Source organism: Coffea eugenioides, chromosome 10, assembly GCF_003713205.1.
Source record: "Coffea eugenioides isolate CCC68of chromosome 10, Ceug_1.0, whole genome shotgun sequence".
NCBI lineage: Eukaryota > Viridiplantae > Streptophyta > Magnoliopsida > Gentianales > Rubiaceae > Coffea > Coffea eugenioides.
Window position 1 is genome coordinate 38,620,381 of NC_040044.1, and position 26,674 is coordinate 38,647,054.

General features: G+C 33.7%; 1 protein-coding gene across 1 annotated transcript; it reads left to right on the plus strand.

The window, feature by feature from the left end:
* Positions 1-2,013: 2,013 nt before the first annotated feature.
* LOC113750848 lies at positions 2,014-7,053 on the plus strand. The gene is made up of 2 exons (XM_027294787.1): positions 2,014-2,951; positions 6,876-7,053. The coding sequence occupies exons 1-2, from the start codon at positions 2,014-2,016 to the stop codon at positions 7,051-7,053; spliced, it is 1,116 nt and encodes a 371-aa protein (XP_027150588.1).
* Positions 7,054-26,674: the final 19,621 nt, after the last annotated feature.

Below are 26,674 nucleotides of genomic sequence, written 5' to 3' on the forward strand. Positions count from 1 at the left end.
TCTATTTCACAAAATTACATATTATTTAATAATTGAATAATAAGAATATAAAAATTTGAACTAAATACTATAAAAGTTAATATAAAAATTTAATCCAAAAATTTTTAACCCCCAACATTTTTTCCATATATAAATTTAAAATTTCATTTTAGAAAGATAAGAAAAGAGGCTCAAATTTATCATAAATTGGTAATGCTGAAAACTGAGCAAGTTAACAAAATAATAAAATAAAACCAACAAATAATAATAATAATGAAACAAAAGTAGTTAACATCATGACAAAATGAAAAATTTGAAAAAAAATGGGTGGAGGAAAATAAGAGATTTAGGGGAAGAGAATTTTAAATGGGTTAATTGGGTTTGATGAGTTACCCAATAATACCCATTTAATAAATGGGTATTATTGGGTAACCCATTTATACTCATATACAAAAATTTAAGATACCCATACCCATCTATTCATGGGCGGGTATGGATAAATTTAATTAAGTGGGTTGATTTGACACCTCTAGTCCTAAAGTTGTAATATTGTTTTCACAATTTAATTTTAACAAATTCGAGTTGCAATAGAAAGATAATCCTTTGAGAAATATCAAATTCTTGTACATGTTCAAGGTACCTAAAGAACACTGCCACCAAATATATGGGCTTCATTTTCCTGTGCCATAAAATGTCATCAAATATATGGGCTTCATTCTCTTGTGCTATAAAATCGTTTTGTCATATTTGATTGGCTTAATCTAATTCGATACTTCATTTCCATTACAAATTATACACGGAAAAGTAACAAGCAAATTCGAATTACATCGATATGACCCTTCAGAAAACTAAAAAGAGTTGGCCAAAAAAGATATTTGCATATAAATCCTCAATGTTAAGGAGGTCGGCCATTATGGTCCCTAATGTTCCTCCACAAGACAAATTTGGTCTCTGAACTTCTTAATTCTTACCATTTGAGTACAACTAATGGATCGAATTTCGCAATTCCTAACGGAGGTAACACATGTGACTATGTGAGTTAGATTTAGTGCCAAAAAGAAAATTAAGTTGCAATTTTGATCTGTAACGGCTAAAGCATGAATCAATATGTTCCTGAGCATGTCATAACTTTTTTAAGGTAAAGTTTATCATACTAATCTGAATTAGTTTGTTATTTTGAAAAATTATATTGGAAAATGAATAATTTTAAGATCTAACTGGGATTGTTATATAATAATCAAAATCACGGAGAAAGAGTAGTGAACTAAAAAGTGGAATGTAATCCGATTCTCCCAAAATTTGGACCGTTAGATTACAAAATCCATTACAATCATTCTAAAGAATAGTGGAACTTGAAAACTACACTGCAATATAAACTAAAAGTTGGCAGGGACCAAGTTGTGCAAGTCACTTCTAGGTAGTGGAGATACAGTACTCACTAATCATTACTTCACTTTTTCTATAGAAAATTTTAAAAAAAAAAATTTTTTTTGTTATATTTCAAAAAAGACCACAAGGAAATATTGTAGAATTTGGCCTTGTTATTACCCCATTTCAATGGTCTGAGTCGCAACTATTCTTCGGCTAAGTCAACAATTTCTTTACTGTTCTTTTTCCCTCACTGAAACAAATCATTGACATTTTGGTTGAATTAATTCTTACACTCTTTTCTGTTTCTTTCTTATCCTTATAACTTTTTTATCTGCTCCATTTTATTATTCATTTCTTGACTATTTTCCTTTAATTTTTTAAGCGGTGGTGAACGATTTCAATTTGCAAACAAATTCACCAAGACACGTTACAAAAAGCTAGAAAAAAAAGTAAAGACAGTCGTAGCTTTTTTAATGTAACCGTTGTTCAACGGCTTAATACGCGGCAACAAAATTCAAAATCTAATAAAGGTAAAGACAGCTTTTAGTCCTTTACCTTCTCTTGAACTATTTTATCCAATACACATAAATCACTTTGTCATTTGTCAATGTCTACCCATCAAACATTTGTATAGCGACATTATCTCAAAATTTTCAAGCAAAAATGGGCTCTTGCATTAGCAAATGCAGGCCAAAAAAGAAGTTCAAGAGAGACTGCAATTGCATGGAAGAAGATTTTAGCCATGTTCAAGAAAAGCTTGTGATTTCTCAACCACCTTTACCAATTCAGAATCCAGTTTCCCCATCCCCTTCTGTTGCTTCTAGTACTTCATTTTCTTCTGTTTCTGGTGCTAATAGTAGCACTAGCAGTGGATTTTTAATGGCTTCGTCATTATCATCTTCGTCGTCGTGTTCATCTTCGATTCCGGTCTCCAAGGATAGGTCATTTTCCAACGAGTTCTTGTGGTCTTGTGTGAAAGAAAATCCACAAATAATTGGCAGGAATTTGATCAAAGGAAATCTTGAGAAGTCTAATATGAACATGTCAAGTAAAGTTCATCCTTGCAAGTTTGATTTGCCCATCAAACAAGCGATTCCAGAGAGGCATGGGGTATCAACACCAAAGAAAAGAGCTCGAGCAAATTCGCCCACGCTTGTCAGACAAAAAAGCTTCAGGAAAGAGCCTGAACATAAGGTGAGTTCTTCTCCTACATATCAACTTCCAAGCAGAACTTTGATGATGCGATCGCCTTCACCAAGTCGAAGATTCACTGGCGACAGCTTTAGAGATTCACCGATGAATACAACAAAAGAGATTTACTCCAGAAGAGCAGCTGTTCCTAAAGCAAATTCCATTAATCCTATTCCTACATCTTCTTCAATCATGAGGAAAGACAGTTTTAGGATTCCGCCTAGTCCAAGTTATGATCTGGGTAAAAGTAACACAATCTTGAAGAGTAGGGAGGCTTTGATCGCTCAACAGATTGGTTCAAGGAATTCTCCAATTGCCGTTGGACACAAGGAGGAAAACCAAGATGTGGAGTCAATGGTGGTGGAAGATGTTAACAATCCGCTTATTGCCTTGGATTGTTTTATTTTCCTGTAAAATTTGATTCAGTGTGGATATACGCTCTTTATGGTGTGATAATCATGTCTTTTTCTTTTTCTTTATTTGTAAACAGATTGTTAGTAGCATGTTTACTGAAAATCTACAATCACGTAGATGAAACAGAGATCAAATGCAGCTTTTTTTTTTTTTGGGTTGAATTGACAGAAATTGAGTGAATGTCTGGATTTCTTATGTTATTGTAAAACAGAAATTCCCTGGAATGGATGCAAGTCATGCTAAAACCAAGGATTATATTCCTAAATCGATCTATACTTTAGTATTCTTTCATTTGCAGCTATTAGCAGTTGGTTGATCAGTTTACGAGATAAATGAAGCGGACTACTATACCAAATTTTTTTTATTTTAAGAGTTGATGTTGTTGTGGGACTGATAGTTTAGTGATGAGATGACTGCACCAGTATATTGGAACTTTAAACAGAGGGGAAAAAGAAAAGCACAGCATAAGAAGAAAAGGTATTCATCGCCTATTAGATATATTGGAAGCAAATCAGTGACAGTTCATGGCAATGTCATATTTTCACAGTTGCAGTTCCAGGGCTCAAATTTTGCAATAACATTTTAAAGAAAATCAGATTAATAAGGGTACATTAACTTAGGAAAAGACCGTATGTAACTGTTAGAAAGGTTTTCCAAATCACAGAAGCTTTCAGATATATTTATTAATAAATCAAGATTACGGAAAAGAAGAGTAGCAGAAAAGGCACATTGAGTTTTTGTCTTGCCTAATTTGGTACTTTAGTCCTTTTATTTTATATTTGTCTCAATTAGTCCCTGCAACTTTTATTTTCTGCCATTTGCTCCCTTACCTATTCAAAGTTAGCCAACTTATTTCACATAAAAGAGTGACTCTCAAAAGTAAGTAGACAAGAAAAATCTATGCAATCATGGGCTGCTAATTGAGCTATATAATTTTTAGGATATAAATTAAGCCCATGGTCAAGTAGATTTTCATGTAACCTTCTTACAGTTTCAAAATCCATATACAACTTTCTCGTGCTATATATTAAAGTGTCAAATTGATCGAAATCACCCTTCCCAATTGAACACGTTGAAATTTCAGCATTACCTCATTTGAAAACTAAAATGATTGATGCGGCAAGAAATATAAGTGTGTTATAAATTATATTTTGTTCCCTTATAGTTTTGCACTTTCTACGTAAACTTCATGTAGTTTCAAATCCATAATCAACTATGGTTAACGAACAATTTTCATATTGACATTTTGGCACCCTTGACATTTCAATTAATGTCTTTAAGAAAGAAAAATTCCATTACTTCAACACTTTCATTCAAAGCATAGGAGACTTACGTGTAACTTTTGAGACCATAAAAATGTGATGAAACATTAAACCATAGGATGCTAACTTCTAAAGTATAAATTACCCTAATCTGGTATCTTATTCGTGAATTACTAATAGAATAGCTGTTAATAACAACGAAATTATGTGTTTGCATGCTTTTTAGACTTCACTTCTACGCATTAATCCTTTATTATGGTTGAAAATGCCACTATAATATGTTTATTTATTTATCTACTTGTTGCCTCTGAATGGCTTCTAATGGTTTTCTTTGAAGTGCAAATGCAATTTTGGCAATCAAATGTGAGGTACATCGATCCATGTAAATGTGACAATATTGTCTAAATATTAGTCATAGATAAGGGTCAAACTATAAACAATTAAGAAATGGAGGCACCAAATTGGAAGAAGGCCAAAGAAAAGAACTTAAAATTTAACAAACGAGAATTCACATTTTCTTTTTTCCTTTTGTTGGGAGAAGAATTGCCCTTTTATTGCTATCGCCCTTCACAAGATGGCACGCCAACATTCTGGATCATGCTTCGATGCTTTCAGAAACGCACCATTTTACACCTATTATATACTATACCTTAAAAAAAAAAGTTCCTGATAGTTACTTCCAAATTTTATCTGTACCAGTCTGCAGTAACTAAAAACATGAAATTATAGCTGATTTTGTAAATTTTCCGCGTTTACATTCAGAGCCTTTCAGCATAAGAATTTTCAAACTCCTAACTTCAAGTCATTTTTTCAGACCTAGATCAACGACGAAAACCATGAAAAAGGAAGGAAAAAAACACTAATTTGGGAAAAGATTTTGACTTGTGCATACACATTTATACCGCCATAGAGGCTAGTTCATAACTTCAATTCATAACGCTGAGAGACAAGCTTACAAGCAGTGAATCCAGCTCCTTTTACTAGATTCTTGTACTCCTTACATGTCCTCTCTTTCCCTCCAGAAGTAACAATCAACATAGTAACGTCAAAACGAAAACCAAATTTGGACACGAGATCTGTCTTTGGGGATTCCCGAAGTATGGTCTCGATAATTATCACTTTGCCGGAATCAGTCAATAGCAGATTTCATCCGGCCAGTTGTGATGCGCATTCTGCACAAGTAACCTTGGAAGTGGTTATGGTAAAAGTACATAACCCCATCTATCTACAGTAAGATTACTTTCAAAAGTATATTTAAGTTTCTGAATTTTCACTGGCAGATATTCTTTTTCATATGAAAAGGAATTAGGAATTCTTCTTGGATCAGTTTCCAATTGCCCTACATAAAAACGTTGCCAACTGCCAATTTTTCATGCATTCACCTAAATGGCGCTTGATTCAAAGGAATGACCACAACTAGACAGGCAATACTAACAAAATTGGAAAAAAGAATACACTTTAAACTGGGTCATTTGAGAAAAGAAAAGGCAAATTACACTTTACTCCCCCGTGATTTAGTATTTTTGACATAACCCTCCTATGGTTTCAAAAACTATACATAACCCCCTCATGATTTGGATTGAAGTGTCAAAGTGACGGAACTAGTCATTCGTAATGGAGTCACCTAAAATATCAAAAATACCCTTATGTAAAGTCGAAAATTATTTATTAACCAATGGGGGTTATGTGTATATTTTGAAAATAATAAGGGGTTATATGGTAAAATATTAAGCTATAAGGAGGTTATATGATAAAATATCAAAATCATAGGGGGTTAGTGTGTCATAAATTTATAAGGGTAATTTTGATATTTTTAAAAGTTCCGTTACAAATCACTATTTCTGTCACTTTGATACTTTAATCCAAATCATGAGGGGTTTTTATATAGCTTTTGAAACCATGGGAAGGTTATCCAAAAAACACCAAATTACCGGGGGGAAAATGTAATTTGCCCAAAAAAATAGTCAGAAGGCCAAAATCTTACGGTCAAACCAAAAATACGAAAAGCATTGTTCACAGAGACAGTATATACTCAATAATATAAATCTATACTAGCCTCAAACATTAGCAGCAGCAGAACAAAACTAAACAACTTTAAAAAATTGGCTGTGATCAAATCCCCACTCCAATGCTAGATCCATCCCTTCCAATCAGCCATATGCATCTCCTACCATAGACCACAGAACTAACCACCTAAATTGGCTGGATAACTCGGGCAGTGTACAAAATTTTTGCTAGTCTTATAAGTAGTTTAATCTTTAGGAACCTATTACATATCCTATATATATATATAAAAAGGAGTTGTTGTGTGGCTGTTAGATAATTTTCATCTAATCATTTTGAGGGGTACATTAGGCATTTTAGTACCAGTGTACAAGTCATTAATGTTAGGGTACTAGCAGTCTTAGGTGTATTGGTATGTACATTACCCAGCCTACCTTTAGTGGCTTGATGCTTCCACTGCCGATGCTTAGTTGTTTCAGCTTGACTGTGCTAAACAAAATTATCTCAAGTTCTCAACAGCCTGCTATAGTTGACATTTGAATGTCCATGGATGACACGACACGCTCAAGACAGTGAGGGAAAAATGACAGCAGAGCTGAAACAAGCCGTTATCTCAACGGATGCTCTGTTCTTTTAGCTTTACTCTTCCTACAGCTATGGCGGTTATGCTGGTCCAAACACCTATTACACTACCTCTCAGCTGCCTGAACCTGCCTTCTACAACTATTACAAGCATGGTTATGAGCGTAGCAGCCAAGATTATGCTTATTTTATTAATTACAGTAATGTTCAATCTGGGCATTCGCCCACTTCCGGCAGCCGGGCTGGCTAGGTATTTAGCATGGTTTTGAGGGGTACTATTCATGGTTGTTCTATTATGCAATTAGTTATCCTCAAGATGAAGAAAGGCCAATTCAGTGCTGCAATAAGAGTGTTCTATTATGTTCTTGAAAACATTGACCCCATTGGAATTTCTGAGAATAATGATTGGAAACTGAAATAACTTCAAGTTCATGTCATGAAAATTTTGAAAAAAGAAAAAGCCCCCATGTCAGAGCCAGACCATTTCATAGTCCAAACGTTCCTTTTCTGAGTCATTGATGGCTCACCTTAAGGAAGGCAAAGGGTGATGCTTACACTGCCGATGTGTAGCGTACTAGCTGTTGTTTCAGCTTTATTCTTCTAAGCAGCCCTTGCCATTGATGTGTCATTGCTGCAAACCATCATTGAGAAGAACATTAACTCAAACCTTTATTGTGCAAGTGTAACTGCTAGCTTTTTGGCTTCTGAATTTTCCACCAAATGAGTTCAGCTGATGTGATGAATTGGGACATTACAGTGAGCAATTATTGCTTCTTTACTACAATACTAATGGTTGGAAGATGCGGGACTTGTTGGAAGGCATGCATGAACAAAAACTGAAAGCCGTTTGCTCTTCTAGAGCATTTGTTGATCAGTTTTTTTCCTAACTTGCAATAATACAGGCTGTTAACACACATAACGGTTGCATGACTTGCTTAAACTCTATATTACCAAGGTGATCCCCAAAGAGGTAAGGTCCCTTCCACTGTGTTTTTCAGGTAGATCCTATCTGTGTGTATATCGGATTTCTGAATGAAACAATCACAATCTTTTACAGTTTACAAGCTCTAATTATATTTGTAACTGTATTCTTGCAATTCCATGTTTGGCAGCAACTGAGGTACAATTGTGAGGCAAAGGATTTGTCCAGCTCCCGCTTTCTGATCAAGGTACTTTCCAAACCAATTATTCCAATTAATGAATGTATATCGGTGTGCATATATTGATGTACTAGAATTGTAATTATTTTTGAATAACACAATCCCTGTGTTTAATATCCTCATCTTCACTCATTTCTAGTGCCATTAAAAAAATCCTGTGCGACGGTAAAATAAAAACAAATGACTTTGAAACTTTTATTAAAAATGCAATAATTTTGTGACCCTAATCAGTTTATCAAAAACAACAAACTATACCATAGCAATTCTTACAACTACATCACTATTAATTGCATTTTCCGCTTACAAGCTACATCCCTCACACAGGTTACAACTCCCACGCTGAGCGCGGGTGCCATCCCTAGTATACATTTAATGAAAGCAGATTTTTCTATGAAATAGTTTCTGTCTCCCATGTGATACAACCAGTTAACTCATCAATCTCTTCAATTATATACATCACATTTGAATAAGTTATAATTTGATTATAAACCTTACTTTCATATGAATGATACGAACGGAAAAATATCATTCTTATGGCCATGTAAAGCATACATAAATTTGTACGAATATGATTTGTTGCTAAATTACTTCTAAAGGAATCCAGTTTAATTATAGAGCTGACCTTTTGTAAAACGAAAACATGATGGTCTGGAAGTTACGGTCGTCGGACAAATAGCGGCCAAATGTTCTGAACCTTAGTTAACCTGCAACCTTTCACTTAAAAAATTTGCTGAAAAGTCACCTAATTCTCATTATTTAAGGCGGCGCCCCTTTCATTTATATACACATGTTATAACGAACTCTCGTTTAGATGTCGCAAATCTGCAACATTAACACTGAATCAAAATTTTTAAGTCAGTTTTAGTCCAAACTACTAATATGACTGGTCAAAATTTTCTAAGACGCATTGCCCGGGCTCAATTCTAATGTTTCTGGAAAAAAAACCCAGAAATTTAATTCAAAGCTAGTTATACAAGATACAGATATATTGTTAAACAAGACTTCTTACCTACACGGTAGGATGGTAGAGTATACATCAACAATAAAATATTTCGTGAGTATATATCAACAATACAATGTTTAGATGTTTATCATCCCGTGAAATTAAAAGTAGAATTTTTTTTTATATATCAAAAGCGTTTTTAGAAAAAATCAAATTTACTGAGTTTAGAATAGCTTATGTACTTTAAAAAATAAAAAAAAATTAATCATTTTATAATATAAACTCAGTAAAGAGATAAATACATTTCAAAAATCAAATCACATTATTTAACACAATATGTACTTCCAAGTATGTATTAGTACAATGCACTTAAAGCATTCAAATAAGTGCTTTAATTTAAAGGTCTACTACATGCATTACTTTTTTATTAGCTACTAAAATCCCAAACGGGTCCTAAGAAATAAATAAAAAAGGGCAAATTACACTTTACCCCTGTAGTTTAGTATTTTTATACATAACTCCCTTATGGTTTTAAAAACTATACATAACCCTCTCATGGTTGAATTAAAGTATCAAAGTAACTGAATTTACAATCCATAATGGAGCCATCTAAAATATCAAAAATACCCCTATGTAAAGTTGAAAATTATTTATTAACTATAGGAGGGTTATGTGTATATTTTGAAAACTATAAAGCGGTTATATAGTAAAGCATTAAACCATAAGGTGTTATATAGTAAAACATAAAACCATACAGAATTAGTATGTCATATATATTATGTTTATATATTTTGGTCACTTCAACCATTTTAATTTTTAAATAAGTGTAATTTCGATATTTTTAAAGGTTCCGTTGCTAATGATCATTTTCATCGTTTTGACACTTTAATCCAAACTATAAGAGGATTATATATAACTTTTGAAACCATAGAAGGGTTATGTACAAAAACACTGAATTGTTTGGGGGTAAAATGTAATTTGCCCTAAAAAATTGACAAGATAATTTCTTGTCTATTGATTTTTTTTAGCAGATTTCAATGGAGACGATGGTCCAAATCGTCAGCCACCATATAATATATCTATACTGGCTGTATCCAACTTCAACCCTCCCCTTGTTTGCTCGACTAGTGCCCAAGCACTATTTATGGCTTGATGAATATGTCCATGGCCAGATATTTTAGAGATCGATTTCTCTGCATAGTTGTCAAGCTTCAGTGCAAATCTGTTTTTGAACCATGTCGATTCTGAACTGCAAACCATGGAATCCTCTAACAACGACAAAAAATGCCTCTTTGTCGTCCTTCAAAATGGCTTTGAACCTTAATGCATTTGGGTCCTTGGAAAGTTTTTTCTCCAAGGAAATGCTCAAACTCTTTCTCGTGATTTTTTACTCTGAAAGGGTGTAACTTAAACAACTCATCGGGTTTATCCATCCACAAGGATATTGAACTTCGATTAAGAAGCAAAAAGAGTAATTGGTCAATGGTGAAATGTTGCCGTATAAACTTGGTTAGTGTAGCTCTATACCCTACTTTATCATGAGGCAAAAATGATATTTCAGTCCTTGATATTTATGGTCTAGACCCAATTGGTCCTAAATGTTTGGGCCAGGAAAAAATATTGCTAAAGCACTCAATTTAACAGGATGTCTAATTAATAATTGGGTAAATTACAATAACTGCCTTGTGGATTCACTGATTGTCACATCATTCCTCTAATATTTCAAAATATCTACATGACCTCTTTATGATTTTATGTAAAGTGAAAATTTGATGAAAAATAACTTCCATAATGTGATTAGTTGAAATGCCTAACATAGTCTTTATCTAAGTAGTAAATTGAACAACAGTTTGACCCACTTGCATAAAATCATGGGAGAATTATGTGGATAAAAACTAAAATCACATGGAGGGAAAGTGGATATTTATACAAATCAGTGTGGAGATTAAGTGAATATTATGATCATCATGCACAATATTAGAATGTGTTTGGTTCAGTCGCTGTAACTGTGTTAATATTTTCTATCTGTTTTCAACTTTATACAAAATCACAAGAGGGTTATGTAGTTATTTTGAGACTTTGGGGGCCACGTAGCAATATAAAATGCCACAGGAAGATTATATGTAACTTATCCTTAATGTTTTGAGGTAATGGAATGTAATCCTTTATTCAATTTTGACTAAAGGGGTTCCTGATGTTGCACGTTTGCGTAAAAATTTGATGCGGTTCATAAAAAAGTAAAAGAAAACTCAGTTCATAAACAATTAGAAAATTTATGCATTCACTATTCAGTATTCTTGATGGCAAAAGGCCATTTCCTCATACTAGCTTTTTTAAAGTGGCTTCAATTCCTCAACAAAAAAGAACCATAAAACTCAAGTAAAATGACTATTTCAATCAATCAGAGAATGTCCTCTGCTTCTTAAAATTATTCCAGTGTTGGCAACTGGGGACTGGCCAAATATGAAACTAAAACATAGGTCTATGCTTCACTTCATGTAACAAAACCAAACAAAAAGAGCTGCAGATATAAACGCCACAGTACCTAGACTTACTTCGGAATCCCCTTGCTTATGGCTCATATCTGGATGATCAACTCCCTGAAACAACTTGATCAACGTTTTTATGGCTCTCCAATCATCGCTTATATGATAACTCTGCTTCTCTTTTTGGCTGATCAGTGCTTCAAAAACTTGGGCACATTTTGGAGACCGAACTTTCTCCCCAGCAACCATCAACAGAATGGCCACACCATCGACTGAAAGATCATTCAAGAAAACTTCAAAGGTTCTCTCAACAACACTTTTGTCATTTGTGAGCCGCTTAATTGTGTTCAAATCTTCTCTCTGGTGGTAAGAATTCAATCAAATTAGAGTTTATTCGAAAACATGGAAACTTAATTTGATCCACACATAAGAAAGAATATAAGTAATGATCATACATCTTCTAAGGAGCGCAACTCTTGGAGCAATTTGGCCACGGATTCATCTCTTCTCCACTTGAGCTTCTTGCTACAGTAATGAGACCAATTGGTTCATGATGTATCAGCCAACTAAACGACATTAAAAACAATATCGAAATAACACTAGTCTACGAAAAAATAAAAATGAAAAACACTGGCCAAGTGAATAAGAATGTTCGTGTGAATATATGAAAATTGATTGATATCCAATGAGAGACTTTTAAGGTGAACCTTACAAAATTTCAATAAATACTTCTTCCAGTGAATGTTCGTTAAAAAGTTCTCTTGAGTACTAAATAGAGACTATCAACTCAATCTCAAAAAACAAAACTCATAATCTAAAAGCTTATGATGCAGTAATACTCTCACTTTATTCAAGATCATGAGATTCAAAGAATATGCATTGTTAATTATCTTATATTACAAAGGTTAAGTTAAATAGAATATCTTACCTTCAGTCATTTCAATTTTCAATGGGATTTTTTAAAAATTAAAAATCCAAAAACAATTGAGAATGCGACAATGAAAACAGTTTTGAATAAAAAAAAAAAAACCGAGCTTGTTCTGCAATTATTTTTTTTTTTGCGCAGTTTCCAATATTATAAACAAACCTAACCTGACTTTGTCAAACGTCATAGATTCCAAAAATAACTTGTATCAAATGTATGCTTCTTGAATGAGAGCTTATTAAAATGTCTGTTGTGCTGATTCAAATACACAAAGGATTTTTTATGAATTGTTAAAAGATAATCTTCTAAAGTTAACACTTAGACGAATGAAACAAGTAAAGTTTAAACGCTAAACAATTATCTTTTTGTTCTTGCAATTAGAAACTTGGTCGGTACATGAAAATTTTTGTCATAGCTAAAGAATATGCCAACATCAAATTTATAATTACTGAAGTTAAAATGACAAATAATGCGTATTATATTCAGAAGAATAATACAAAATCCCCCAATTATGAAGTATATTTATTATTTTATGAGGCATATGGCCACTGTATTAATTGCCCTAGTAGATAAATTTTTACTAGCTTATCTAAATCAAGAGAACTTGGATGATCTTTTACTGCCTAATAGTTTGTAAGCTATTACAACCCTCCAAAAATAATGTAATTACAACTTCTAATTTAGGACGAAGGTTGCAAAGCAATATTTAGATAGTACACAAAGTTGTACATAAATGTAATATTAAATTAATCAATACCGAAATCCTGCAATAGCGATCTGAAGTTCAGATTCATCTACTCGAGCCCCATGGGATTGAAACAATTTTGTAAATTCAGAATTCAACTCCGCCGCAGCCCACTTCAAAGGCGTGGTTTCATCTACGAATTTACGACGTCCTAATCTCCCATGCCATGGAATTTGAACGTTGACATTCACGCCGAAGCCTGGTTGAAGTAAAACCCTGGCACAATTCATGGCCTTGTTCCTGCATATATAGCATAAAACATTCTTTATGCTAACCTCTGCATATCCCAGATTCAGTGCCTGATCCCTTGTGGGGCGTGACCACCAATCTTTCTCAGTTATCACAGTTGACTTGTTCAGCAAGGACGAAAAGGCTTCTTGATCATCCTTAGAAATTGCTTGTTGCAATAGTGAGTCTAATTCTTTTGAGAATTTGGTTTTCAAGAAATCCCTGAAGTCTTTCTCGTGATTTTTTAGACTAAAAGGTTCAAAGCCACAAATCTTGTCTATTTCATCAATAGGTATGGGAGGTTGATGATCATCATTGTTAGTTGAATCTTCTGTTGATGATCTTCCATCGACGCGTCTTGCTTGATTTGAGTCCATGAATCCAAATCGAAAGCTTTGAGATTCCTTGGTGAGGTCAAGAATTTTGCATATTATTGGTGAGGGTTTCAAGCCGTTATAATAGTAGCTTTGGCAACAAGTTTCGTTTAGGATGAAATTGTACTTAACAATTATAATTGCGGAAGAAGAAAAAGAAAGGAATTATATTTGTTTCAAAATTGGTAGGGGAAAAACCTAGAGACATTTTCTATCCAAAATTTGCTGTATTTTGAGCATATCCACAACCATAATTTTGAAGGCATATATGTTGGCATATTAAACGAATACTCAAAAATAGAAAATTTTATATTATTATTTGACTGTGTTTGAACCAAGTTAAAATTTTAGTAATTCTATTAGAATCAAATTTTATTATTTAGGAATTAGTATTCTATTAGGAAATTTCTTCTGGTTTTCAGTCCATCTATAAATATATAAGTTAAGATTTTGGTTGTCATCCATCTATAAAAATTGGAATACTCAAGTTAAGATTTAGTAATTTGGTTGGAGTCAAGAAAATTCCTGTGGTTACCATCCATCTATAAATAGGGAATTAGTATTTTATTAGAAAATTTCTTATAAACTCGAGTTGCTGTCCATCTATAAATGGAGAATTAGTATTTTACTAGGAAATTTCTTATAAACTCAGGTTGTCATTCATCTATAAATAGGAAATTAGTATTTTATTATGAAATTTCTTATAAACTCATTTTTATGATGATATTTATGTTGTTTTGTGTGTAAATTAATTCTTCATATATATTGATTTTATGAAATTTATCTCCTATAACTTTTTGGTAGAATTTTTGGAGTTCTACAATATCAATTTAATATAGGTTGGAGAATAAATGTATAAAGATTCAATTTACTACAGTTATAGCCATTCGATTTCAGATACTTCCTTTTGGTATGCCTATAAGGAAGACAACTGTCGTTGAAAAAATTTCTTAATTCTAAGCTATTATACACTTAATCAAACCTTGCAGAAATTGCTACCTTACCCAAAGATTTTTGGCCCCTAATCCCAATGTTTTTAAACTCGGACCGGCCAGTGACCCAGAGAGGTGGCCGGTTCACGGTCGGACCGGTCGGACCGGTTGGACCGGCCGGTTCAACGGTTCTCTGTTTTTTTTTTTTTTTTTTTTAGTGTTAAGTACTAAGCAGGTTTTATTCTACACTTGAACTTTACCAACATAACTTAATTTAAGTTATGATAATAATAAATTTTCTAAAAGTTATACATAAAACATGGAATGATAAATATAATTAAAATATCATAATTCACCACAAGTTTTCATAAATTTATTATAAACATAAATAGATACAATCCAAATGTTCACCAATTATCACAAATAAAAACACAAAAAATAAATAAATTAAATATTGAAATTCTTTTACAACCCTTAAAAAAATCCATGAAAGAATTCAAGTTAAGACAAACCATTTGAATAGCAAACTTTTATCAGTGGCATAATAAGCAACCACACCACCTTCACAATTTCATCAACTTAAGCTGAAAAAGTTAAAATTTTATTATAAAAATATAAATCTAATTGCTCAAACTCAAAAAAACTAAAAATTTTTGAAAAACAAATATACAGTTAAACACATAAAAAATTAATTGCTACTAAACATTACTAATTAACATGTTATATTAAATTCAATGATCCTATACCATTAATTATTTTAAATTCAATTATCAATAGCTTCGATTATGTGCCAACTACCATATTTTTGACCAACCCAATGTTATCATTTGTAATTCCAACCCAATTCCTACACAGATGTGCACTACTTTTGCAAAAATTTCATCCTTAATTAATCAAATAAAAATAAAACAAAAATGAGGGAAACATATGAAAATTGAGGGGAAAAAGAAGAAAATGCAAAAAAATCAACTAAAGATAATAATATAGAAGAAAAAACCTTGAAAAGAAAAAAATTAAACTTACCAAGATGTTGGAAAACAACAAAAGTTGAAATTTTCAACTTGTTTACAATCTGCTAAAGATAATAACCTGATAATAATGGTGAAGACTTGAGAAAATCTTGTTGTGGATATTTGGGTTAAAAATGGTTAAGAAGAAAAAATTGAAAAAAAAAATAAGAGAAGAACTTGATGTTTTAATATATTTTTTAGTCAAGTAAAATTCTCAACAAACTTAACTATAGTCTAGCGGTAAGATTGTCATATGCAAACTTGGAGACCCAGATTCGAATCATAGCTATACCATTCTTGATATTTTGTTGAAAGAATTTAAAAAATCGTCGATTCACGGTTCTAAACGGTTCACACGGTTTGTCCGGATTTCAACGGTTCTCCATGAACTTCCGGCTTTAGCATTAGACCGGACCGGTGACATGGCCGGTTCGCGGTCCAACCGGTCGAACCGGCCGGTCCGGTCTGGTTCTGAAAACATTGCCTAATCCACTTAAGTCACGAGTAAAACACTCGCTTCTCTGGCACCTACCCAAAGAAATGGGCTAGATCTAAATATAAGGGTAAATTGCTTATTACCCTCGATTTTACAAAATTTGTGATTTTATGTAAAGTAGAAAATAAAAGGAATGCACGATCAGTTATGGCATTTATAGGTGCGTGTGATAAAATCTTAATATCCATATAATCTCCTCATAATTTGTATAAATATCAATCCACTTCAACCCCTGTGATTTTTGCATTTATCCTTTGGTTAAGTCATCTATTAATTTAGCATTTAAATAAGGGCACTATTGATATTTCAACTAACAATGTTACATAGATATTTTTCGTCAAATTTTCACTTTACATAAAACCATAGAAGAGGTGAAGTGAATATTTTAAAACGTTAGGGGATCATGTGGCAACAGATGAAACCACAGGGGGTTACATGCAATTTACCCTAAATATAATGCAATCACGACTTCCTAGACCAATTATAGCACCAGTCCTAAGTCTAACCTCAAATAACAAATTCAAAAATTAAAACGGCTAAATGGGGTTTGTTTATATTTCAAAACTGCAGATATCATATGCGTAGAGTCCTCCTAAATCATGAGGCAATGAAGGGCCATCCTCTGCACAACGAATTATGAACAAACCCAGCCGTATTGACGCTTCTCAAGCTTTGCTTCAATAGTTTTACCTTTTCTGAACGTTGGGGTGGAAACTTGAATTTCTTGATGCAATTACCACATGAATTTTGTATGTCCTTAAACAAAGCAGAAGAGTGATAAAGCCTTGTTCCAGGAGAAGCACTTGCTTGCCGGCCAACTCTTTGCTGCATGAATCAGTGCAATGCATTAACTTACTTTGTTATAAGAAGCCTAGCAAGACAAAACTCCTAGCTCCTATTGAAAAGAATCGAATGATAAATTAAGGGCATCTATAAGCATATTTTGATGTAATTCAGTTATACTATTGATGGCATGACAAAAAAAGTAAAACTATAAAATGGGGCGGTTAAAAGAATTAGACACGAGAAATACCAGCAATAATAACAAAAGAGACTCATCTACAGTTATGACCTTACTTGAACAGGATCTGTTCTATGGGCTCGTACCTCTGTCCTTGAGTTCTAAGGAGACTTCATCTACAGTAAGAATGGTGGAAATTTTTGTTTTAACTATCAGCAGTAGCACTAAGCAAGAATCCGCGTGATTAGAAATTCAAAGTCTCTCTTACTCAACTTAGACTTTGGAACGTAATATGACCATAATGCCTGATAGTGAGATTAGAGGCACTATAACGATACCAGCATAACTACAATTCAAAGAGTTACCTACAAATTAATACTACATCAACTACAGAAATTGCAGTAGTTCATAGTATTTTTCCGTTTTTTGTAGTCTTCTAGCACGAAAGCAGCAAAATCTGGAATCATTAAGTGAAATACTAACCATGTTACTGGTCTGTTTCCATTTCAGTTAACATGAATAGAACTGCAAAAATTACAGTGACAAAGCTGAATGCTGTCCAACACACAGCAAATCGTGCGCTTGACCATTAACTAGTTTTCAAAAGCTTGGCAGTAAATAAAATGTAATCATCCTGATATTTGACTCTATAGCTCAGATCTGGTTTTAGTGTTAATAGCACTGGCATGCAGAGGACTGGCTCTGACTGGTATTCGACGTAGTGGTACATGGCAAGGTCAGTTGCTGTTTCAACAGCCTTTGTGCTCTGCACTAGTGATCTGATGAAGGCCATTGAATTCCTCTGCCAAAATTTCAAGCACAGACAAAATTTTTTGGCTAAAGAATGCGTTCCATTTAATCTTTGAACAGTAAATATCATTTGAAAGATAATAGAGCAAACCTGTTGAGGAAGACAAAGAAAGGTAATGGATTTAAGCGCTGTTTCCAGAGTTGATGATGACATTAACTCCTGCAGTTTTCCATCAAATCTACAGAAAAGGGCATTCCCTCTGATATAGTACAGAAGAGCATCAAAATATCCCAAAACAAATAAAAACATATATCCTCTTTCATTTCTTTTTAGTGCGCATCAAATTTACTGTTACAAAAGAGAACCATATTTTACAAAGTTTGGTGCAAGATGCTCCAGTTTCTCAATGATGTTGGAACATGCAGCCATTCCTTTATGAAGTTAATACTCTGAATTTAAAAGGCATAAGGGAACAAATTGCAAATGCCTAAAAAAATTTATTTTTAGATAAATACTAATGTAATGAATCTTTAGACATACATATGGATACTTGAATAATGTGTTTAGAAGTTTCCAAAATAAGTTTCTCTGTGAGTATTTCCGATTGTTTATTCCTCAAAAAGAGTTGATGACTAAACAGCAATAGTTTCGATCAGAACTCCAAAATTCAAATTCCTAATTATGCTTCTAATTTAACACACAACGACATGAGAATAGTTGACATAATATAGTCATAGATCTTAGATTGTAATTTGTTCATCAGAGAATTTGATGATGTTGCACTCATATCAAGAAACAAGGGTTAATATAGTGCTTTTCTCCTATTACAGACAATTAATAGAAAATATAGAATGCTCCACAATAAATTGCATTTGGAAAAAAGTTTGAAACACAGGTCCTTCAAGTGAAAGTATGAAGCAACTGCTGATTCGGGAGTACCTGATTTTCGAAATCTTGTAAACTAGTGACCCTGGAGGCACTTCAACACCATGACGAATGTACAATTCAACAAATTCACGAGATGACCGTTTTAAAGCATAATACAATGGAGTAGTTTCTTCCTGATCTTCGCCAAAATGGTCAGCCATCCGTAATACATGTTTATTTTTGCCAAATCCATACCCTTTGTTTTGTCGGATTCAAGGAACGCCCTAGCACAACCTATGGAATTATGTGCATGAATATAGTAAAAGATTGTCCTGACCGATATCTCTGCATATTTGCCGAATTTCAATCGTAGCTGATTTCCGTGTAATTTACAATAGACGACTTCTCTAATAAGGACGAGAATTCTTCATTGTCATCTTTGGATATGGCTTCGTACCACAATACATACATGTAGGTCATTGGAAAAGGTCTTTGTGAGAAAATACTCAAATTGTTTCTCATGATTTTTAAGACTAAACGGGTTACACTGTAACAACTCATCTGTTTTATCCATCTAAAATACGTAGTATGGGAATATTCTTGTTGCCACTAACGAAATCTTGAAATTCGAAAAACCTTTTTTCTCTCCTTTGATGTTGTTTATGGTTCTAGAGGAAACGGGTAATCACAAGTATAGGGAGAAAAAAATTGGGCAAACATCCGTACCCTAACAAGCGGATCGGGAAAGATAGTGGGATTGTGGGGTGGCTACTAATGCACCAATGAAACTTTCTCAGTTGACTGGTACCTATATGTTCTGCTTTCTTGATACCATCCAACCTCATAGTTGTGGCCTCGTTGTCTCGGGTGCCATGAGATCCACAAACTGTCCAGCCCGGCCCGTGGATCCTATAAGCCAACAAATGGATTGTTATTTTTAGGATTTTTTTTTTGCAAAAAAATTGTATTATGAAGATTTGATATATATAAAGTAAAATAGGGATGGCAATGGGGGCGGGTGACCGCGGGGGGCTAATGGGGAGGGGGTTGGGGTAGGGGGTGGGTCGGGGGCGGAGGGAATTTTTTTCCCCCCGCTTAGAAACGGATATATAAAATATTTATGTATATAATTATATATATAATATATAATTTAATTAGTTACAAACTTATGATAATGATATTATTAGTTATATGTATTATATAATGTCTATTAGTATATTTAATATAATTGATATTATTAATTATACTAATAATTATATATGTGTACTAATATAAATTATTAATTGATTATACTAAATTTACAAATACATTTATACTAATCCCTAATTACACATAATACAATAACATTTTTTTTTAAAAAAAAGCACAAGCACAATAATGAATTAGTGATTGTATTTGTGCCAAAAGTGAAAACTTGACTACTTTAGTTATATTTATTTCATCATGTTGGATTGCATTCAAATAATTTTTATTTGATTGTTTTTATAAGTTTCAATTGTAAAATTATATTGAATAATAATTTGATGATGTGTTGATATTTTAGTACTTGATTATTTGCTAAATTTAACCATAATAAAATTATACAACAAATTTTTATTAGCCCCGTGGGAGCACCCGCGAGAGAAGCGGGGTGGGGCGGGGGGAGTTTGTAGGCAGCGGGGCGGGGGATGGGGGAGGGGTCTCCCGCCCCAACCCCGCCCCGTTGCCATCCCTAAAAAATATAAAAAATTTTATACGGAAAACCACAATCTAAACAAGGCGCTTTAATTACGTTACAAGGACTAAATTCCATTTAAATTCAAACCCCATGCCAAATTTCCTAGAAGGACAGCAGCTTCAACCATTTTTCACCTTTTTTTTTTTCATATATAAGAAATCTTCTTTGTCATCTTTGGATATGGCTTCGTACCACAACTATGAGGCATCTAGGCCCTTGAAAAAGTTCTCTCTAAGAAATATCTCAAATCCGTTCTCATGATTTTTAAGACTAAACGGGTAAAAGTGAAACAACTCATCTGCTTTATCCATCTAAACTGATATTCGAAGACCTGTGAAGGCAAAAAAGTATGAAATCTTGAAGGCCGAAAAAATGGATTTTTCACCTTTGTTGAGGGTTACAGTTCTGTAGATAACCGGTAATTACAAGTAAAGGGTGAAAGAAATGGAGATATATAACTATTCACCCTAACAATTACTAGGTGGACCGGACAGTAGCCCTTGTACCCATGTTGAGGTTTATGGTTTTATTCGAGACACAATTTCGCACCATGTAAATCATTTCAAGAATCCAAAAATTAGAGTTTGGTGTAATTAAATTGAATTTAGATATAAACAAGTTAAATTCAAGTGTAAATCAAGTACAGTAAATATTTTCCAAGATGGTTTAAATTACTATTTTATCCAAATATTTTTCAACAGTTTAAATTACAATTTTACCTCCAAAGTGTGCAAAATGGGATTTGTGAGGCCACATCCTGGTAATTACTAGCATGGGGGGAAATTATATAGGGGAAAGAAAAATGGAAAAAGAACAAAGATGGTAAGCAAAGAGAGAGAAAGTAAAAAAAATAACGAAGAAAAGAGTTTTTTCATGTGTTTGTGCGCCTGTGATGAAAAAAAGAAGGAAGGTTGGTATAGAGGAAGAAGAAGAAGAAACAAAGAAAAGAAATGGTAGTAGGACTTCAACCCAGTGACGACGCACAGTCCAAAAAATTCAGCATCTGAATAAACCAAAGCATAATCTAGGGGTGTAGTTGGTACGAGAACTTCACATCCAGGCCCCTCAAAATATATATCTATTTTGCTCAAATTCAAATCCATACCCTTCATTTTGTCGGATTCAAGAAACATTCTGGAAAAATCTATTGATTCATTTTCATGCATACAATTGGGGGAGGGTTGAATTGATTTGAGTGATAAGGTGAAAGAGATTATAAATAAAAAGTTTTAATTTTAAAACCTTCCACTTACTATCAAATAAATTAAAAAAAAAGATTCTATTGATCGATATCTCAGCATAATTGCCGAGTTTCAATGGAGGCAGGTAGGGGAAGGGGTGGGAATAAAAATGGGAGTCATGGTCGTAGATGCCATGGTAATGTGGAATAGGAACTATAGACGACTTCTCTAACAATGCCAAGAATTCTTCTGTCATCTTTGGAGATGGCTTTGTACCACATCTCGTTCATGTCCTCGGAAGAAATCTGTGTATCAGAACCCTCAAATTCATGCTCATCATTTTCAAGACAAAATGGGTCAAACTGACAGCACTTATCTGGCTTCTTGGTCCATCAAAAAATAATACTCCCTCCGTCCCATTTTGATAGTCCTGTTTTCCTTTTTCGCCTGTCTCAAATTGTAGTTCACTTTCCAATTGAAGAATGTAGTTGTATTTTAATTTTCCAAAAATGCCCTTATTCAATATAAGTTGTTGTTACTATAAACCTACCCCATTTAATGAGAGTTGATTCTTTTTTTACCATCAATTCAAGTTCCCATAAAGTTGTACTCTATTTAATGTGAGGGTATTTTAGAAAAATAGCAATCTAAATTTACTTTTCCAACAAAGTTAACTACTTTTTCTTAAACTGTGTGAAAAAAGAAACAGCACTATCAAAGTGGGACGGAGGGAGTATATAAATCCCTGTGAAGCCAGAAAAGTATGAAATCCGATAAGGCCGAGAATTGGGGTTTTTAACCGTTGCTGAGGTTTGTGGTTTTAGAGGTAACTGGTTAATGCAAGCTAGAGATTGTAAAATGGGTAGGATAGGGGGATCTGCTTAATATAAGATGAGACTGAGTAATATGAGTTTAGACCCAATTTTATTTATATATATTTTGAAATTAATTTGGACGGAATTATTTTGGGATGAGTTAAAATTGATCCAATCCAATATCCAAATCTATTTGGTATTCAGTCATATATGAAGCTACCAAGTACCTGCATACCATAACAAATCGGTGCTTGTAAGCTGCACTCTATCTTCTATCCCACTTCAAAATAATCTAAGAAAAGGATAAACTAAACAACAAATAAAGTAACAACATCATCACCAGCCTGATCATGAATTTGACATATCAAATGACTATTCCACCAGAAAGAACACACAAAATCTGTGCTACAAACTTGGCATGGATAGGCTCAAAAATAAATAAATAAATGAAATGACTTGCACTTTCTAACCAAGAAATGGTGAAGACCCCATTCCCTTCTCATACCTGGCTACAGAATTCATACATTTTTTTAAACATTTATCATCCTCATTAAAATAAAAAATAAAATTTCCAGAAGAACTCAAAAAGTAAGACTACATACTATTCCACAGAAGTTAGGTATTGCCAAAGTCTAGTTGCAATCTTATGAGTTCATATTGCAGAGTATATTTAAACCCATATAACAAAGAGCTGTATAATTTGTTTATTTATTTACTTTTATATTGCTTTACAAAACGTGACCACAAAAAGACATATATATTCAGTTTGTGCTATTTATTGCAAAATTTTCGGATACAAACCCAAAACATGATGCCAAGAAAAAAACCATATGAGTATGGTGTGTCAAAGATGGTAAAGAAGATACTCTCCATTTTGAAAAAAATACGATTTGTCAAAGAATTAAAAATCTCTCTTTTTCACGATTGATGGTACAGAAGATGGCTTGATTCTGCGAAGACTGCAGTTGTGCATTCTTCTTCCATCGAGGTCTCTGGAGGCGTATTTTAGTTTGCAGATCATTTTAATGGGAGTTTTTTGAACAAGAATTTTCTGGTGAGATGTTTGGGTCCAATGGATATGCAAGCATTTTTCAAATATTCCCAATAATTGATGGATATAGATGGAATTAGTCTCATATCAAGCCCAAACTCAAAATTAGTAAACTCGTCCCATCCAAAGTTTTGTTAGGCATGGGTAGCTCAATTGGAATTTTGGACAAATTGCCATCTCTAATGCAAGCATAGGAGTGAAAGAAATTGAGATATATACTTATCCTAGCAATTATTAGATAGATCAAACCTTGTGCCCTCTCAAAACCCAAACTATGCGGTATTCATATCATAATTGTGATTAGGTCTTTTGTGTGTCCCCAACTCATAAGGTCTAAATATAGGCCAGTGGATTCGAACCCTTGACACATTTGAAGTTTTCAATTTACTTTACAAGGACTAAATTATAAATAAATTCGAATGTAGACGGTGCCTAAATTAGTGGGGGGGGGCAGCAAATTCGAGAATTCCTCACTTCTTCACACTTTTGTGGAAATTAATTCTAGATTTACCATTGACAAACTCTTTGACTAGTTGTCTAGTGCCCTCTCCTCCTAGGCCTTCATCCTAAAAGTGACTGGCCTTCTTACTAATTTGGTTCTGTGGTTGAGAACATGTTACAAGACCTATTAGAAACACATTTAGGTAGCACTCAAAAATATGCAGGATGGCAAAATTTGTACACATCTGGATGTATAAGCAGTATAAATTTCTCTGAAGTCCTTTCGAGAAAAAGAATTTGATCTGAATTGATATTACTAAGAACTCATAATTTTCTGAGGGTGGAAAACCTAATATTCTAGGAGTTCTGGGGGTGTAAGTGGTCCCTCCCAGTTCCTCCAAGTCCCGTCCCTGCTCAATATCCTGGATGATGCACCCTGTGCTGGGGGTATGCACCAGATACAAGAATGGTACAATTTATCAACTTACCCCGGGATGACATATGTTGCCTATCAAATGCCTTCAACTGTCGAAGTAAATGATTTATATTCTTCACCATAAAAATAAGTTCAAGGCAGCAACAGATTCTTTGGTAGAATGCCTACCCCAAAAAAAAAAAAAAAAAAATTTCTATGGTAGAATCATTTTTAAGTCTGTCAACAGGCACCGATGAGATACTTGATTAGATTGCTTTTTGTTTTTCGCTAGGAACCTAAGGTAGATCGCGAGAACCAGGCACTTAAGATGCCACTTCTATGCAGAATCTGCAATAACTACAGTTAGAGATTACTAATTTACCAATCCATTTGTGTTATATAGTTTACAGGAGTTCCAAAGAATAATTGTCTTGAAAAAATGGAATATGTTTCCGGAAGAAGTTAAAATGCAGAAACCACAGTTTATATGAGAAGGGGATTGCACATGTTTTCGAATTCTTTACCAGAAACTATCTGCCTAAAGTTAAAATGCCAAAAAACTTGGCATCTGGTAAAAAATATGAAGTCAATTTTTGGAATCCCCCATATTTAGTACTTAAGGTTTTGTTTTTCTTTTGCATGCGTGCGTGTGTGTATGTTTGTTAGAGAGAGAGAGAGAGAGAGAGAGAGAGTTAAAGCCATATGATTTGTTGTAACAAGGAGGCCAAGCTAAAAAGAAGAATAGGCACATTGCACCTGAGGGTAAAGAAAAATATTGTCTGGAGTACAAGAAAATAATGATTAGGGAAACTAGTGAAGAAGGACATAACTTATTTGCTGAGTCTTTTTTGGTTGAACATAGAACTTTGGAATCTGAATGCCATAAAATTTACTGAAGATTTATGGCATTTTTTTTAGCTACTTCAGACCAGATTATTCCATTGAAAAGAAGGCATTACACCGTCTGGAAGATTGACCATTACAATGTAATTTCATGTTACTTGAGGCATCAAACTTGTCTTCTACATACAAACTAAATAATTATGCCTCCTCTATTGAATCTCTATCTCTACAATCGTGCCCTATGCTGTCTCTGATGAGTAGCGGCTCAGCATCTTTACAGGAGATCCACTTATCAGACGGCCTTCAATCAATCTCCTCATCGCTTGATCAGTCAGTTTTGCCCTTTCATCGATGTGATGAGAGCAAAATGTATGTACCAGATCATGTACAAAATCTGCAAGTATCCTTCCTTTACAGTTAGAGATGTCAAATGTGAATAACCCTCTTCACTATCTGCTACACCTTGCCTCCATCAGATGAATTAGGAAGCTTTCTCTGGGCTTCAATATCTGTAGATGCAGTAGCTACAGAATTTGATCCTCTCGAGGGAGCTGAAGAAGGAGATGGAAGCCTTTTAGGCAGCATCTGTTTCCACATATCCTTTGGAAATCTTGATGCCTCTGATGAGATGAGAATCAAAGCAAGAAGAAGACTGAAGAGCATGAACTTATGCCTCCTACAAGAACCTGACATGATGAATACTTCAAGAAGAACTACAGAGCCTCTTTTAAGCATCCCAACATATAGCTTTTAAGATAGCTATTGAAGCAGACAGAGTTGAGCACTGTGTGAAGGCTGCCAACTTTCTTTGTTTGAGTAAAGGTGAGTCAATGGCAGACAGTTTGACATTTTATAATCCTAAACTGTTAGCAGTATATGCTTCTGTTGTTGGAATCAAATACAAGAGAAGACTAGCAATGTTTGAAAGTTAAGCAAGTTATGAAAAGATGCTATTTCTATTACATTGTATCCCACAGCAGTTGGGCTAATCTTAAAAAAACAGGGGACAAATCCTTGCTGTCAGGCTTGATAAAGTAATAAAGTAAGAGAATCAGTAATGTTGGTCTGTTAAGGTCATATAATATTCAAATGAACTGTTCTTTGTCCATTTTATGCCAATGCATGCATGCTAATGCTAAAACAATATTCCAGTATAAGTATGTGCTTAGCAATAAAATATGTATCCACTTCCAACTATGATTGTTTGAGCAGTTAAGATGTAACTATAATGTATATTTTAAAGTACAAAAAAAAAAGAGAATAATGCTGTTGCGTGCAGAAATAAGATGCATCTAATGAATATACGACTTTTTCTTGAAAACTAGGACCTCAACCAACTGTTTCAACCCACAACCCAAAAAAAAAAAAAAAAGGTCAACTGTCTAATATGAGTTTTGAGAGCCCATACATGATACATTTGTTTTACAACAAAATGTATTTACCACTATGTCATTTTTTAAGCTTGTACTATATAACTATGCCAGACCATATATTATGTGTTACCCTTTAAAACCATGCCAACCAAATACT

Excerpts from the sequence above, each read along its gene's own strand:
- LOC113750848 (XM_027294787.1), top strand. The coding sequence starts at position 2,014 with ATGGGCTCTTGCATTAGCAAATGCAGGCCAAAAAAGAAGTTCAAGAGA. Across the intron at positions 2,952-6,875 it reads TTGGATTGTTTTATTTTCCT|CTATGGCGGTTATGCTGGTC; the intron begins GTAAAATTTGAT and ends CTCTTCCTACAG.